The sequence below is a fragment of the Montipora capricornis genome, chromosome 5 (assembly GCF_036669925.1).
Source record: "Montipora capricornis isolate CH-2021 chromosome 5, ASM3666992v2, whole genome shotgun sequence".
NCBI lineage: Eukaryota > Metazoa > Cnidaria > Anthozoa > Scleractinia > Acroporidae > Montipora > Montipora capricornis.
Genome location: NC_090887.1, coordinates 20,746,116 through 20,763,954, shown reverse-complemented (window position 1 = coordinate 20,763,954; position 17,839 = coordinate 20,746,116). Strand labels below are relative to the sequence as shown.

At 40.0% G+C, this 17,839-nt stretch overlaps 2 protein-coding genes across 2 annotated transcripts in view; both read left to right on the top strand.

The window, feature by feature from the left end:
• The window catches only part of LOC138049874 (cyclic nucleotide-gated channel alpha-3-like), a 28,335-nt gene extending 25,498 nt beyond the window's left edge, over positions 1-2,837 (top strand). The window contains exon 21 of the mRNA XM_068896345.1: positions 18-2,837. Within this exon, the coding sequence (XP_068752446.1) occupies positions 18-434 (417 nt within the window). The 3' untranslated portion in view covers positions 435-2,837. The remainder of the gene's footprint in view (positions 1-17) is intronic.
• A 121-nt stretch (positions 2,838-2,958) lies between these two features.
• LOC138048488 (homeobox protein vab-15-like) lies at positions 2,959-4,088 on the top strand. Its single transcript, XM_068894672.1, has 2 exons — positions 2,959-3,223; positions 3,658-4,088. Exons 1-2 carry the CDS (start codon positions 2,959-2,961, stop codon positions 4,086-4,088), a joined length of 696 nt encoding a protein of 231 aa, XP_068750773.1.
• The last annotated feature ends 13,751 nt before the right edge of the window (positions 4,089-17,839 follow it).

Here is a 17,839-nt window from a genome sequence, read left to right as displayed (position 1 = left end):
CTGGCTTATCCTTCCAGTGTTTTTACTTGAGGAAACAAGTTGAAAAACAAATGGAGGAACTCGACAGAATTAAGCAACACGTGCAACATCACGCACATCTTCAGCGAAACTCGCCTGTTGATTCGAAAGGAAGAACTGACGGATCAAATGCGGAAGCTCAGTCAGGAAAAAGATTAATACAACGAGTTCTTTTAGCCGCCAAAAGTGCGTCTGAAAGTTCCGAAAGATGCCAAGGTAGACACGCAAAACATCCGATTTGCGAACAAAGAAAATCATTCCTGAAACCCGAATGTACAGGAAAGTTGGTCCAGGATGATGTTCCTGAGGTTTATGTCGATAGTGATGTTGATGGAGTCTGTTACATCTGTGGGCCTCGTCAAAACGCCTTGAATGATGGCAGTTATAACGCTGAAAGATGCAATGCCACCCTGTGAGCAGACAGACGGATTTTGGGTTTATGGTAAATGCTTGAAACTGGTGAATGAGTGCACCTAGAAAAAGGCAGATTGCACCATTTGTATTATGGGTGTAAGCTGCTCTTAATGTTCACAGTAGAGCGCATGCCTATTAGCAGCTTTGAGTGGGAAAATCATGGCAAAGATGAACTGGGATTTAAAGGATTGTTGTTCACTGACCGCCTGAATGACTTTAAGCATGCAAGGCAAAACAAAAACTTTGATAGTAATAGGTAGAATTCTTGTTCACATGACATAAAAGTCCAAGCAACTTTAATATTTAGGTTATATAATGGGAAAGGGGAGGAATAGAGTTGGGGATGAAAAGGAAATTTTTACGATATCAGTCAATAATTCCGCCGTATTGCTATGGGCAGAAACTCGTTCATGCGGGAAGGGTGTACGTTGGTGGTTGTAATAAGGCGGAAAGTATTTTCATAAAACCCAAAAATTTGTTGGTATAAATGTGCCTATTTTTGCGGGCGCAAAAAAAAATTGCGATTTAAAAAAAAACAAAAGGTTAAACGCGATGCGTAGATGCTGGTTGCAACTGGGTTACTTCAGCGACTGGGTCGTCATAGCGAGATACATTTTCAGTCATCGTGTGGCCTCAACTGATCGATAAGGGGCAACGAAGGCTTACTTAATAATGCAAAATATATTAGAAACTTTCGTGTGACTCAAAATCACGTCCGCATTACTGCAAGCCCTGTCGTTCAAATGCGAGCTCTGGTATTTTCGTAACGAGTTCTTTCGACATCGATGTCTTCTTAGTCTATTCAATATCGCCTTTTTTTAGCTCGTCCCCGCAAATATCGCAGCTTATCGCGTATGTTAGTGTGCTTTAGGTTGGGCCTACCACCGTTCGCTTCGATGCCGGACACCACGATTATCCCAACCTCCAATGAAGGGGGCCTTGTGATGAGCACCGACTGACTGATGTGACTTCGTTTCGACCGAGTCCGCAATACGTTTGAGTACATATGCGAGATCTGTTTGGAGCGAGTTTTTGCGGCAAAGGCGAATGTAGTCGTGACATCTTTCTAAGAATGCCAGCGGTTTTCCTATCCCATATCCATTGAATGTCCGAAAAGTTGGACATGAAATTCAAGATTCCGACTTAAAACGGAGTAGGATGCATTTGCGAGAAGATCACAAGTGACTCCTCTGTCCGGGGTACAATAATTTATGTCGTCTCGTTTTCGAAGGGAAAAAACGCGAGAGCTTACAGAGAAACAACCTCTTAACAAGTTTGACAATTGAAAATTTTGGAGTGGGAAGGTTTGGAACAAAGATGCGAGAATCTGCTGCGAAGAAAGTGAATGATTGTTGTAAGGCACCCGACACAAAGGGTTAAAAACTGTGCGGGGAGAGAGGAGTGGACCACCCGTACGGTCGAATAACATTGTTACATCCTTGCGTTTGCAACTGAGAATGTGTGAATTGTTCCTTGTCGTTCGATGATTACTTGATAAGAGGAACGTCTTTTATGGAATTATCCGTGTCGCTTGACGCGTATCTGAGAGGTGACCATTGTCAGGTCAATTGCTATTCGACCCTTTCATTGGAAATTAATTTCTCTCTGAAGTTGTTTACTCAAACTTGGCGTTCAATAGACTGAACATAAACACCAGGTTGAACTTGTGAATTCTAGACACTCTGTACTCTCGTTGAACTTCGTAGGAATCAACACTCCCCTGACATATATCGATCGTGATCCGTGGAATACCCACTGGCTGTCAAGAGTTATTAATTAAGATAAAATCTTGGACTGCAATGCCCAACTGCGATGACAGCTTAATGGAAACGTCCGAAACCAATCAAGCTTTTGCAAACAACTCGCGTTGGAGCTCTCACGGACCGAATTTGACAGAACAAAAGAAACCTTTTTGGCAAGCTATTTATGTATTGTGAACGACAGACAGAAACATTAACTTCAGCAAACGAAAGGCTCTTTCGATTTTTGAACAAAGATTCATAAGAAAACAATGCGACAAACCTACTGTTGTTTTGGATTCAGACACTTATAAATTGCATAGATTTTGAAAATAGCTCAAAGTGAGAGCAATTGAACCCCTCAGTTGATGCCCTAATGGATATATGTAAATGTAGGTAACGCTAAAAAGGAAAATTGAGCCCTTATCTGAAAGAAAACCGATTAATCAAACACAGATGGTAAAGGCAAACTTGGTATAGGACACTAACCGTTTTTCTGACGGGAAAAATTTGTTTGGGAAGATTGAGAATAGCGATATTGCCTTGTTCAAAGCCACTCAACCAAAATATGGTGAAGAGGCTTTGTTTTCCGGCCATCAGAGCGAATTAGAATCAGCTTATGTAATCCATGTACTCATCTGTTGCTAATAAAAGTTGACAAGAGTATGTATAATGTGTAAATACACTTCAACTGAATAAAATTCTCAGATCACAAATCAATTAACCGAGAGCTATCCGCATATGATAAACAAGAACTGCAATAACTGGTATACAGTTATTGTTGGCAATGGCTAAACAAGTGACTGACCTGGGTGTCGAGGAATCGCAGAGCTTAAGCTCGCAACGCAAACCTTATTTAGCATTTTCAATCGATAGTATTTTGGGGAAAGATCGCGATGAAAACGTCCTTGAACAAAGGCCCTCTCAGCGTGAAGAGAAAATGGACACACGAGAATCCATTGAGGAGAAAGCTTCCATGGAAGCGACCCTGAAGAACTTTGTCGATTTACCATGGCTGTCTTATACACGCTACTCTCCACCTAAACTCCCAAGTAAGTATTCTTAAAGACGATGTAAACTTTGTTAGTCCAGCATCTAATTTTAAGTTTGCTCTGGTTCCTGCTTTATTTGAGATATGATCTGAGCAGGCCGTAACTGTATTGCTTAAATCATCGAGCTAAACTGTATTGCCTTTCTTAAAATAATCGATTTAAAGTACTTCAGAGTTTTGCACGCGAGGGATCATACAATTTTGTTTTTAAGTTAAACAGCATCTATAACAAAAGCTTTCCTTGTATACAATGGCACACATGTCTACCAAAATGCGACATTTAGAAGTAGAGGAACTTCCTTTTGTGCTTCTTAAGATGGTTTGGAGTATTAAGTCAATCACAGGTCTCTTAAATCAGTTTATGTTTCTTAGATAGCGTCTACTTTTAGCAAACGTTAGATTAAGTAAAGATGACTGTTTCAACTTTATTTTCAGGATCAAGAAAAAAAGTGAAAAACTGTAAACGTCGATTAAGTGGTAGTCCAAGAGTTCCGTTTTCCTCAACGCAGCTGCAAGCCTTAGAGGAAGCTTACATGGTAAGCCGCTACCTTTCTGTAGCGCAGGTTGAGGAGCTTTCCACAAGTCTACAGCTACCTCATCACCGTATCAAGATATGGTTCCAAAATCGACGCGCAAGGGAAAAACGAATCCAGGATGAGCCTCCCATTAAAGGAAAGCGTGTGCTATTACCGCAGCCGCGGAAGCGAGATGGATACGATTATGACACGCCTTGTTTTGTACCCTTCTTTTTGAAAGGAAGATTTCATTTGAACAGTCATTCTTCAGAGACCCCCATCTCGCACCCTGGCAGCCTTAAAAGATCCGTTTACACAGGCCTTTATCTTTGTGAAAGAGTGTTTTTTTAGTGGCTGCACAATCCATTATGACTTGGGGGAGGGTTTGTGTAGAAAGAGATTAGTTTTTTCTTAGTTGCCACGTTGCTATTATGTCAATCCTAAAAAAGCGATAGTCTAGCTGTCACTGTTGTGAACTAACATACGTGCAGCTTGACTGACTGAATTACTGCGCTAAAACCAGAAACGTCTTTTCGGCTAATTAGCTGAGGAGGACGTACCAGTAATCGCGCATCAAAATTGCTATGGAAGTAATGGGGATTGAAATAGATGCCGACGTGTTTTGGGGACTGAAGTAGGCGCTACCAATTTTAAACGACTCCCGTCTACAGAGCTCTGATCGCTCCTTCCTTCCTTCCTTTCTTTCTTTCTTTCTTTTAATAACTAGAGTGTTAAACAAGTTTGTCTTGAGCAGGCCATGCGCGTTCTCGTTCTCAAGGTAGATCTTCATTCATTGAAGGCAAGCACTACTGGGTGTCAAACAGGGCCGGACAAAATCGAGGAGTAATGGCTGAACACTCCAAGTAAACAATAAGAAAGCTTGATCTTTAATTAATCGAAACAGAACTACAAATGTTTTGTTTTCTCCTCACGTGGCCCACAAGATAAAGCTCGCTAATACCGAATAGTCGGATTGTTTCTTTTTAGCAAACATCGTTGGAAACTCGTTTTGCGCAGCTAAATCCGAAGGGTTCTAATGGAGTAGGTGCACTCAAGTTTCTACATAAGATTAAGATTCTCAATTTAGTCAGTGAGCAAACCAAATTAGCGATTTCCCTAACACTTGAAAATGTCAAATGAATTAATGCGGGTGGTCATTGGTCACTTCTTTTGTTTTTTTTCTTCATCCTTTCTTAAAGAGGTAAATAACTCGGGGTATTCACTGTGAAGAAAACTACAGTTTTCTGGCCGTCTGTTCGCAATGTCAAAATAACATGTTATGTGATAAAATGGAAAAAAACCCGTTTTCTTTGTTTTGATACTGAACCCGGAGTTACTTCAAGCCCAAGCTCACGTGTTCCGTGCTCGGGTACTCGTATGTTTTGAGATTTTCTTTCACATGTGCGTCGTTTGGGATTATGTTGTTGAAATGTACCTGTCAGCGATTGTAGTCTCCGAGGGAAGTCTTTCGCATGAATGTCTTTAAAGACTCCTCCTGGCAGATGGTTACTCCTTTTGTGAACATGATTTTCTTCGTTTAGACATTTCACTTTTATTCGAACATAATTAGGTATATGCAGCAGAAGGACAGAGAGAAAGATAAGCGGGCTCCGGGAAACAAGCCCAAATATATTTTAAACGCTTTTATCTATACTTGAAGATTTATCGGGAAATTTCCTACTGACGTTTGTCATAATTTTATATCTCACGGGTCAACGTATACAGGCTCCGGGCATACAATGTTTGTTCTTTTACAGAACCTATCAATATTTCAAAGGTTACTGCAACTTTTTGTCTCATCAACCCTAAATTCCTTAGTCCAACGATGGGATCAGTATGTGCTGAAATACCAAAGGCACCCCACGAGCAAATTAAGCCAAAAGCCTTTGAGAGAGACTTCTAGGCTCCTTGTAATGTATAAAGACTGTTCGGATATTTTAGCTGAAAATTGAAGTATCCTAAACTTTCAGGGAATATCTTCATTTCAGAAATTGCTAGCTGAACGTTCCCTTCTAAGAACTACTGAAAACGTAGCAAATTACTTCTTTCTAGACTCATTTCCTTGTGCTTTCCAAGTTAGTTATATATGCTAGTAGAAAGGATAACAAAAATGTTTTAGGTCAAAGTTTATACAGTAAAACCGAAGAACTTGACCTTTGATCATGTTAGTAATAAGTCAAATGAACTTCCAAGCCTCCGGGAGGTAGTTAATAATCGGATAGGGTCAGAAATAGTTGTCTGTCATAGCCGAACAAAGTGACAAACTATTTTCATTTCGGCACTTGGCCATTGCTTGTAAAATAGTATTACTACGATGAGCTTACATTAATTGAGTTAATTACAGTTTGAATGAAGAGGTAACACTGTTTGTTCAAGTGCTGTGCGGTCCTCCTTTGATTTTTATTTTGTTCTTTTGTTTTCCAAGGCTATTGTTCCATGGAATAGCCGGCATTTTAGATTATGGAGGCGCATGCCATGCCTTAGCTTCAGTGACGATCTGTTCCCTGCCTTTTGCTACTTAATTGACGATGAACGTTACCGCTATTAAATTCAAAGAGTACTTTACGTAGTGAACAAAGTTAAACTGCCTAGAAAGCTTTTGACCTTACCTTGCGTTGAAGTTGTAAAAAACTGATCCTGTTACTGCTGCTCATAGTTAACTATGTACTGCTATAACGTCGTCTTCAGCGATGGGTCTTGGCGAATGCTCCAGTACTTTTCGGAAACGTGCTGTTACTGTAAATGACGTCGAAAATGTTATAAAAGGCTTCTCCTCGAAGAATGCGCCTGGTCATGATGTGATTAAGGCCGCGTCAGTCCTTAACGAAGAACTATCTGCCTCTCCTAGTCTGTTACAAGCAGTACGTAAAATTTAGTATACTTCTAACAGTTACGCAAAAGCATGAAAATGGCTGAGGTTACCCTTTTGTTAATATCTGGATTTTGAGGAGATGTGTAACAGTCGTTCCGTCACATTATCTATATATTATCTAACTTGTCCGAGAGATTTTAGATTGACATCGGTTTGTTGACTACGAAAACCACAAACAACAATTTCAGAGACGTAAGGGAAAATCAGTACCATTCAATGGAAACTGTTCCTTACTCTGTGCTTAATGGTATGTTTTGATTTGAATGTTTTTCGAGGAACTTATTCGCTTTGCTTTTGCCTTTTGTTTTTTGCTAGCCAAAACAACAGATCCGGAACTTGAAGTCTTGAATTAAACCGGGCCAAGGCCTTGCGATTCCCGTGGTCCCAATGCTACAGTACCGGATCTACTAGCCAATGAACACCCTTTCATTTAACAGAGAAGCGATTCTTTTTAGTTTTATTTACTGCAGTTATATTGTAAAACAGCTTTTAAATGAAGAATAGTTTTCAGTTCCTCTATACGTACACAAAGCGCACACACAAAGCATGCCGCTTATCGGCCAGACGGTCCATACGAAGAAAAAAAAAACCTTCGATCTCGAGAACGGCCCTCGGCCGCGTACCTGAGACCTCGGACACAGCTTTCCCGATACATAGCTCCCGGACGTTTAGTGACATGTATATTACGATGAGAAGATGTATGAAAGCTCTCCCTTTGCAAACATATTGTGACGCATATCTTAATGACGGACACTTTATGAAAACTGAATCTTTTACCTACATTAGTCCCTTGAAATCAAACACGAAGTGGTGGCTTAGCTAATCCAGGAATCTGAACTGCAACCGGGTCTCATCGCAGAATGTGCAGCCCAGTGGTTTGGTCGCTTGCCTTGAGATCCGGGGACCCCCCCGCCTCAAGATACGTGCTGATCACTTGTTGAATTTGCCGTGGTAGTCCCAGGTTCAACTTCTCAGTTGCACTTGTAAATAGCCAACTGGTTTGCCTCCAGTTGGGATTCTTAACAGTTGTTGTTAAGTGTTCTGTTCCGTCGTGGTTGTCACGTTTCGTTGGTCCTGAAAAGCCCCTGTGGGGAGTGGTCAATTAAGGACGGTGCCTACTAATTCAAAGGTATTTGTGCCCCGGTTTATGATCATGTAGGAAATGTAGATCTTAACAAGTGTTATTGAAATCCAAAAAGGAAATTGGGGGTATCCACGCATTTTTCAAAGATAATTGATGAATAATATTTGTAAAAAATTTTAAAATACAAAGCAATGTATGGCGCTTTTTCTCAAATTGAAGCTTAATTATCCCTCAAAAATGCAAGATTACCCCCACAATTTTCTTTTTGGATACCAAGAGTACTTACTGAGATCTACTTTCTCCGGATAGTTTTAAACCGCGCAAAGATATCACTGTATTAGTAAGCACTACTGATAGGAAACCCGAGTATCTCGAGATGCGCAGAATGTATTCGCAATAACAATAGTAGGCACCGTCCTTAAGTATGTATGAACTAAATCAAAACAAAATTCTCAATTGCGAAAACTTCGTTAAGACATCAAGCGGGGAGCAGAGGTATTGAACAATCGCTCCTAATTGCACCGTTGACAGTCTTGGTTAACGTTTCCCCGTCGTGATTGAGGTTGATCCTCTTGGTAGGTTATGACGTAAACAAACATTGCTGAAGCCAATAAACTTGAGACGGCAAATCCGTTAAGATCTTTCGGTTTGTTTTAAGTCCTTGGAAAAGCAATCGAACAAAATGAGATTTATCGCGTTCGAAGGTGGGCCTCGCGTATTCACAATGACACGCAGAGTATGTTAACGTTTCTTAATTACCTGTTTAATTTATGATTAACTCTTGTCTGAAATGATGGAAGTTTGTACCCAGATTGTGAACCCCATTACAGTCACGCTAACAAGCCGCAAATAAGCTGTTTGTTTTTCAAGCACTTATTCAAAAGAACACTTGTACAAAGCAAGCGAAGGTATAATAAGTCTGAGAATAAGCTTAGAATAATCGGAAACACCACTTATAAGTTCAACTTTGGAATACCACGTTGATGTAAACCAGGTTTCTTCGCCTTCTTCTCTAGTCATCCAACATGTTCTCATAGGATTACTCAAGAGGGTGCATTTCTAGAATCAGGGAAATAGACCCTCTTACTGTTGACAAAAGGAAATTAAAATCCCTGCTAATTATCTTAATGGGAATAAGACTAAAAATGAAATTGCCATCCGTAATCTGCAGTTGGTTTGTTTATCCAAGAAATTGTCGGTAAGGAACTGAAGGACTATAATGTCTTTTCAATATTCATTGCTGATTGTTGTCCATTTGTGGTGATTAGTCTTTCCCTGTCGGCCAAACTGAAATGCAAAAGTTGGTTCTTATTCTTTCTTTTACTGCTGTGATAGTTGTCTTTTGGAAATGTTTCTGAGCAACACTTTAAAGGTGCTGGTAACCTACGACACGTGGCGTTTTTTGCCATTTGCTGTCATTTAATCAAATGTTGTTTCATACAGACTAGACATGAAACCGATGCAAGGATACCTCAGAAACTAGATAAGTTGTAAGGGAGCGCTTATTAAGTGTTTACAAAGGCAATGTGTTCCTGTAAACCAGACATGTTTCTATTTTTTCTTTGCCGGGATTTCGGCGCTCACGATAGAAGCCAATTCACGAACTGACAGCTTTTAAATCTCTATTAAATTCAGCCAACAGCGGATTTCATCGTGGCTTCACTGACTCAGCAGCGCAAATGCATGATTAGAAACCTAATCCTCGTTCACCCGAGTGTTTGCCATTTGGGTATTTTTTAAAGTTGAACGAAAATTCATTGTTTGCTTAGCCCAAAGACACTGGCCAGATTTTGATTTGTTTGGACAGAAGTTTCACGAATGAAATTATTATCTTTTTAAGGATAAAATCAAATTACCTACCATAGTAATGAGATTTCACTGAGAGAATTTCCCTTCATTATTTTAATTTATTATCCCGGAGTTGTTGTGACCAATTAAGTCTTTAGAGTGGAACTTAATGGTTTGCTTTGCTTTGCTATTGGCGCCTCTTGAGGAACATTGTCCTTAAAATTTTATCTTATCTGAAATTCACATTTTCTGTTCACACTTATTCGCTTGTTCTTGTTTCTTTAATTTGCACCTATTGTGGAAGTGCAAAGTGAATTAACCTTTCCCAACTTCAATATAAAGGCGTTTCGTTCTCCTTGAAGAGGAAATAGTAGATGTTTCCCATCGGTCACTTGCACTCGTTTTGGGTGATGATTAGGTATTGACAAGCTTTTGTGTCACACACAATACCGCATACAAGTAATAAATTGCGAGATTTATATTCGACGCGCCATCGACAAACAAAGGGTATAGCTGTAGACATCATGAACGGACTTAGATGCAGAGTAATTTGATTTTGTCAAAAGAGCTGATTTGACGAATGCACAAAAAAAAGGCAAGGCTTATACAATAGTGAGATGGTTTTCGGATTGAAGAGTTAGCAATTTCATTTCGTTAATCCAGGATTAAAGAGATATATTTAGGAGTGTTTGACAAATAGACTGTTCGGTAAGATAGGGATTTGTTAAGAGCACGTATTAGCCTGACGTCACACGTCATTGAAGTGATCAACGACTTCAATAAAACTTGAATTTATAAAAACGCCTTTGAAGTGAATGCATTTGTAAACAAGGTGAAACACTACACAGCTTTGTCTCAGTTGCGGTGGTCATTGCCTCTCTTTCACTCACCTTGTTCAGCTGTAAGGGGTTCAGTCGTCTTAAAACCTCATGGCCGCAGACCAAATCAGAGACTCTGTTGATAGCAGAGCTTCGCTACCATCTTTGGCATCCAAGCCTTACTTGTCGTTCTCGATAGAGAATATTCTGAGCGCGGGAATATTTGGGCCCCGAAAACAAAGATGGAAAGAGAATCCCGGAAAAGGAGAGCTCTCCAATAAGAACGTTGAAGGAGATCCTCGCGTGGAAACCTTGATGTTACGGTTGCCTTGGCTCGCCTATACACGGTACTGCCCACCTAAAATTCCCAGTAAGTAATCGGTGATTTCCACCTCATCTGTAAAATGGAGTTCTTCCCTTTCATTTATCAGTTTTACTCTCAGGGCGCTTTCCTTTGTCAGAACTGTCCGGCCAGACCCGTCATTTTGCCAGGAAAATGAAACAATTTGAAGGGACACTTGCATGATAATCCCTCGTGTTCTTCTGGAGGAGTACATATCATGTTCGAAGTGTGTTAATTTGAAAGTGTTGTAGAGTTAGTCCTTCCAAATGGCCGGTCAGTTCTGTCAAATGGAAAGCGTCCTTACATTCCCTTCGTTTGTCATGGTAACCATCTTTTTGGCCACCCACTTTAAGCAAGAACCCACCTCAAATTTTTGTCCTCTTGTTTAGTGTCCAGGGTGCCGTTTCTCGAAAGTCCCGAAACTTCACGGGCCATTTTCGGGTTTCACAATTCCTTTTGTAACTCAAGAACGGAGAGCATTTAATTCGTCAAACTTCACAGTTAATTTTCTTTTTGGTACCTTGAAAACATGTTAAAAGATCGGCTTTCCAAAACAAGCGGTTGGCAATTTCACAGATGGCTTTTCGGGACTTTCAAGAAACGGGCCCCAGCAGCCCGTTTTTCGAAAGTCCCGAAACTTTACGGGGCATTTTCGGGTGTCGCAATTCCTTTTGTATCCCCAAGAACGGAGAGGATTTAAGTCGTCAAGGTTCACAGTCATTTTTCTTTTGTTACCTTGAAAACATGTTAAAAGATCGGCTTTTCAAAACAAGGGGTTGGCAGTTTGACAAGTGGCTTTTCGGGACTTTTTAGAAACGGGCCCCTGTGGGGACCCCCCATGACCGTTAGTCATTTATTCGTTTCTCCATCGCGTTTGTGGAAAACGTTCAGGTACACGTGGACGTAACGGCTGGTCTGGTTCTTCAAGGCTCGCTCCGGCGCTGCTCTTCTTAAGTTATCTTTCAGGGCACTTTTAAGCAAATATTCCTACAAGAGGAGGCTTTTACTACGAAAAATTGACACCCTAATTGGTTAATTTTGGGTTGCAATTGTTCCAATACTCGTTTCTGGCGATCGTATTACGAAGGATAAGCCGCATGAGGTTATTGCGGAGCTTTGACTGAAACGTCGGTTACTAGGACACAAACGTGCCGTTGAAATTGCCATATCCTAGAGTAGCAACAAGCTTTTTCAGTTCGTGCTATTCTGGCGTCTTTGACTTGGTTTATGAAATTCATTGTCTTTCTTCCTGTTTTTAGGCTTTTTGGAGGATTCAGTTGTCATTACGAACGTTGACATTTTAAAGTCATGTTCGTCGTTTTTGCTGAAAGCTTTAGTAATAAAAATACAGATTAAACTGTCATAAAGCTTCCAAGTAAAGAAATCCTGTATATATTGTTTCTTCCCCTGAAAAACAGCTTTAAGTTTCACGTGGGTATTGTTTCAATGCGTTTGATCTCTTTTGGAGTAGCCGATGAATAATATTATTTGGACTTCATCTCTTTGGAATTTAGAAAAAGATTCAACGAACAGCAACAAGGAAATAAACCAACCTATTTGCAAAGCTTAGTTCATTTAAAAACCTTAATTGGCTATTATAATGACGTCAAATTTCTTTCAAAAGTGTATTGTTCATGGTGGAATTAGCCGCAAATTATAATTGCTTTTCAAATCCCGGTTTTCTTTAAATAATACCAAAAATACAAAATAAGATTAAAGTTAAGCCCTCGAAGCTTTTTACATCAGTTACTGTTGTCTTGTTCGTGTTTTTTTGCTTTGCACTATCAGTGTAAGTTAATGGTTTCTATCAGCTGTTTTTGTACCGATTTAAATGGCTTTCATTCCCATAATCTGAGTTATTCCTTTTTATTATCACCCACTTGTCGCGAAGAAGAAAGTTTCATTTAGATCAATTTCAGTTGTTTGTGTGGTTAAAGAACGGTACAAAAAGCCAGTTGACTTCTGTTACTAATTGTATGCGTTTACGCAGCCTTCTTTCAGCAAGAATTATATAGACCCTTTGTTTCTTCAAACTTGTTCATTCTATTGAACCTAGAAGGCTGATTTTAACTTTTGACTTTTAAATATTTAAACTCCTTTTCTTCGGTTCTCTTATGGCTCTTCTTCAACTGAATGTTGCTCTCATCTGACTTTTTACTCTTAGCACGAATGATATTCTTGATTCGTGAGTCTTATTGTCGTGTAATGTCTTTTGTTTTTTACTTCCATGTAAACTGAATGGTGGTGTTTTAACTTGCGTGAATTTGACAACATTTTGAAAGTCGCTACACTGTGGATGGCCTGTAACCTCCTAAAGCCAATTTCCGTCCTTTGCATTAGAAAGAAGACTCGAGTCCCAAACACCAACGTGGCATCTTTTGTGTTCTGTGTCCTTATTGTTCATCGTGAGTTCTGAAACACGTGTTTTGTTAACAATGTTGTCACTTCCAAGGTGAACGGACTATAAAGCTGTGAGGCTACTTTGGAAGTGGCTTTTTTGTGTATCGCTTCGCTTTTCTTGCCAAAGCCTTCGCATTGACAGCTGTTCCATCGACCGAATCACGATTGACAAGAAAAGATTGTACTTTCGTACCTTTTTTTACCTTTGCAGTAAATGTGTTCTTGCGTGGATTACTAAGTTGAGTACAGAACAAATTAGATAGTCATGTCGCAGTTTGGTGGACATTTTCACTTTTACTCTCGTTTTGCTGCTCTTTGGATCCATAGCTTGTTGACAGAGGTGTTGATAATAGTGTCTTTGTTAATTGTGGTTTGTGACGGGTGATATTTGATGGTTCAGTGGCCGTGTGTGGTGCGTCAGCATGGTAAAAACAATCGAGCAGACTCACTCGACACATCGACATTTTCATTGAGGGATTTTTTTATTTTGTTTGGATTATCATTCGAGAAAAAATTCTAAATATATATCTCTAGAAACGAGTACCTTGGAAATGTTGTCGTGGGCACGTTATCTTGCTACTCCTTCAAGGGAGAGTGTCACGGTATTGCGCAGGTTCTAGCCTAAACGAATGTCACCCGTTTAGAAGCCAATCGGAAGCGACGTTATAGTTCGTGCGGGAAATTTACACGTACACGTACCCGTGACAATTTCTCGCTCAGTCATCTGCGAAATCGACTGAGCTCATTAGTGATTGTTTAATAATCGAGAAATGTTTACGCGCGCGTGTAAATTTCCCGCGCAAATTATAACGTCGCTTCCGATTGGCTCATGAATGATAACATTCGTTACGACAAGAACGTGCGCAATACCGTGATATCTCCCTTGAAGTACGCTTTCATGCTTTTTGGGCAGTGGGCTGACTAGGCTAAACAGCCAATTTGCCAACTGGAGGCATACTTTATGTTCTGAAGAACGGACTAGCATTAGTATCGTAACCGCTTAAAGAAGCAGCAGATCCTTCTTCAATGCTTTGCTTTCGTTTTTATCTTACGGTTTAGGAATTTCTTCTTTTTCTTCTTTTGATGAACTTGTTCCAGATCGTAAGAAAAACAAAACTGATCACACTGTTTGGGCGTCTCCTAAAGTTGATCACCTTGTTTCATCTCTTTAGGATCGAAATCTCGGAAGGGATGTCGCAGACATAAACTTGACAGAAGCCCCAGAATTCCATTCTCTTCCTCGCAGTTGGAATCCCTGGAAGCTAAGTTTCTTCAGACCCAATACCTCTCGGGATCAGAAGTCCGTGACTTGTCGTCTAGCCTAAGTGTCACGGAACACAGAGTGAAGATATGGTTCCAAAACCGGAGAGCAAGGGAAAAGAAAACAAAGGCAGAGGCTATTGTTAGTTCTAGGCCATCTCAGATTGAGCGATATTAAGCCGGTTGAATGGTTACCAACTATTTCAATACCAGAAAATAATTTGACACTTTGGGAAACTCTGCTTGAAATACCTTGAAGCGTCTACCCAGAGAATGAACCCTAACTTCTTTTTCACTCTCTCCTTAATACTCGTGGCACCTTCTCTGTTTTCAGTGTACGGCTTGCTTATCATCAGTACGGTTGTTTTTACAGTAACTATCTCAACCGAAAAAGACTAGCTCAACAAAAAAGCAGGATAACATGCGCGTGGCTGAAAATCTCACCTCTTCTTTATTCCCTACACCACATGAGTTCATGCATTGTTTGTCTGGTCTTGCCTCTTCGGTCTGGTCATCCAGGCTTTTCTTCTGCGCTCAAATCGCAGGAATTTCGTTTTAAATCTGAAAACGGAAATGAGGTCGTATTTTCCTTGTTCACGAAAACATCTAGAGGAAGTGAGAAATGATGTCATCGCTGAAGTCCATAGTATTCAGTTTTTCTGATAATTAGTGAAATGATGCAGATTTTAAGAGGGGTGTCACTCTGAAATATTGAAATATTCTATAAAGTGGAAATGTACCGTCTCTTCAAGGGGAAGTTGCCGATTATCACCAAAAACTTTTCTCACCCACCAGTAGTAATTGTGCCTTATCTCATTTTCTAATATTGAGTAGACAAAGATGCTTGTCTGAGTGTGACGATGAGTATGTTAGCTACAGAGCGATTACTTTAAAGTGGTGTCCATTTGTCACCTTTAACAAGGTGTGCCTACCTTTTTGTCTTGAGTTGAAATTATAAGGTTTAACCATTCAAATAGAAGCTATACTCATTAGTGTGTTACTACGAAACTGGTAGCATGTCTCATCTTTTGACAGTAACTAAATTGTTTGCCAATTTTGAACTTGGAATCTGCTAGACTTGACCTAGTTAATCTCGGTACTGGGGGTCCGCGACGAGTTTTAGTTTGTGTAGAAGCTACACAATAAACTTGTCAAAAAGACTGAGTAAAAGCATTCAGTGACATAAATCAATTCCTCAAGTGGTCGTTTCAAACCATAGCATGATTTATCTTGTTGAACTTGCATCTTTTTGACGGAATTGGAACGGTTTAACTGCGCGCTGCGTGTTTTACTTTTTTAGTACTCCAAAACACAAGGGGCGTTCTTATTATTGGTGTTGATGTATTGCAAAGTGCTTGGTATATCGTTATGGAAAGGGTCTTAGCTTGTGCTCTATTTAATCTCGGGACTTAACAACTTAGGAGTTGAAGGTTACTTTATTATTAGCCCTAAAACGTCCTCTATCAACTGACCCTAATTTGCACAACAATTGGACTGAATCTTTCAGAGAATGATAAATCAAAGATCATCACAAGTGTAAGACATACACACACAGCGCATTTATTTCAATAAAACGAGCAATCAGACATTTCCGGTCCTTCAGTAGTTTCTTCTCAACGCGTATTAGCTTGTAAGATTGTTAGTGATCTTGTAATAAGTCCTAAAAATTTTGCTTAGTTTGTTTGTCTTGCGTTATGGACTTGGAAACAAGCCCTCGTGTAATAATGCAATTTTCTCGTGGATTAGGAGACGGTCTGTCAGTTTATGCATACCTCTTGGTTTAAGGGAGACGCGACAGCGGTTAGAAACTAACAAATGAAAATAACTTTCATTGCAAACTAAGCCATCTTCGCGCACGACGGCATTGCAAGGAGCTTAGCTTTTTATTGAAATGCCATTTAAGTTGATAAATAAAGTGATTAGCGTTTACCGACACAATTAATTTCTGGAGCAGCTGCGTCAAACTGCTTCAGTACTCACATTTTTGTGTGTGAAAGTGAGCGGCCAATATACGCTTTATGTTACGCCTCCAACGAACTGAGTAAGATTTCTTGCACAAAAGAACGATTTCGTTTCTTTCTTCTCACACAAATGGACGTTGATCTGCTTTGGACGAAAAGCTTAAAATCAAAGCAAAAAACGGCACGACGTGCCTCATTGAAGAGAACCGAGTGCTAACAGGGTTTTCTTTGGTGTCCAGTCCCTAATTGGTTTTGCTCGTAGTCCAGCCCTAGAAAGAAAATAACTGTTCTCTTAACTTGACTGTTCGTTTACGCGAACGCTATTAAAACTTAGAGGTAGGGTGTCCCTAGGCGAAGTTAGACCTAAAATACACTCTCTTTTAAGTTAAGCAACGATATATCTTTAATATAACAAAACGAACCAAAGGAGTTTGTGGAAGGATTGGCTACAGGTAAAATCGTAGTTTATTGCATACAGTGTAGTCGAAGTGATAGGTTTGATGGAAAGCTAGAAACGTAGCATCGCATTCATGATTGTACAAGTAATTACTGCTGTTACTATGCCGAGGAGCAAAGTAGGGTGGCGACTGAGTGCTGTTATCTCCAATAAAACTCCTTGGGCACCAACCGAATTTTCCAAGTTCACGATGCTCGCTATGATCCTCTACCTTTTCAGATGTCTGCGATTTCGTCTGAAAGGAGGATGGCTTTCTTGATTTCTTTTTCTCTCTTGAACGACGGTTTTGAAACCAAATCTTGATACGGCTTTCAGGAAGTTTCAATGTGCTGGAAAGTTCTGTTACTTTCGTAGAAGTAACGTAATGGGCTTCCTTGTAACTTTTTTCCAGTTTCTTGAGTTGCTCCGTGGTGAATGGTACTCTGGGACTGCTACTCACTTTGCGTTTGTTAGCAGATCTACGATTCCTTGTCCCTGGGATTCGATTGTAAACAGTTAAACCATTTAGTTCAGAAACGTGATTATCGTAGGAAAACAAAGAAGAATAAGGGTAATATTTAAAAAAAAAACCATTATATTAGATTTGTATTGTGAAAAGGGCTGTCAAAGGTATCCTCGATGAAAAATCCATCCCGCATGGTTCTAGGCGTGTCATGGGCATTAATTATAACCTTTCTCTCTTTGTTCGCGTGGTTTCAACGTACGGTTGCTGCTTGTGGTTTTTCTAAATTGTGTTGGCCGAACGTGGTGTTCTTGTTATCTATTTAGTTGGAGTGATTCGATTCACTAAGAATAAATACTCCGCATAAAGGCCTTTGTAGAAGTCAACTTGCTTATTTATCTCCAAAGGTTAACTTTGTTGCCTTTCCCGATATCCTTTCTGCGAGGTAAACTATTTAGCGGGCAACATGTTACACTTTGAAATGACATTTCTTCTTCCACCCAAAGGGGTCGCTACAACCATTATACTTTTGAATAACTATAAAAAGATGTTCACTTACGTGGTGTTCTGGGTGGGCAATACCGTGTATACGCTAGCCACGGTAGAGTGCTTATTGTTGGACTCTTGAGATGACTGTTTCGTATGCTACCAGCCTCTTTGTTTTCACAAGGAGTATC

Coding starts and splice junctions, on each gene's coding strand:
- LOC138048488 (XM_068894672.1), top strand. CDS start 2,959: ATGGCTAAACAAGTGACTGACCTGGGTGTCGAGGAATCGCAGAGCTTA. Junction 3,224..3,657: donor CTCTCCACCTAAACTCCCAA/GTAAGTATTCTT, acceptor CTTTATTTTCAG/GATCAAGAAAAAAAGTGAAA.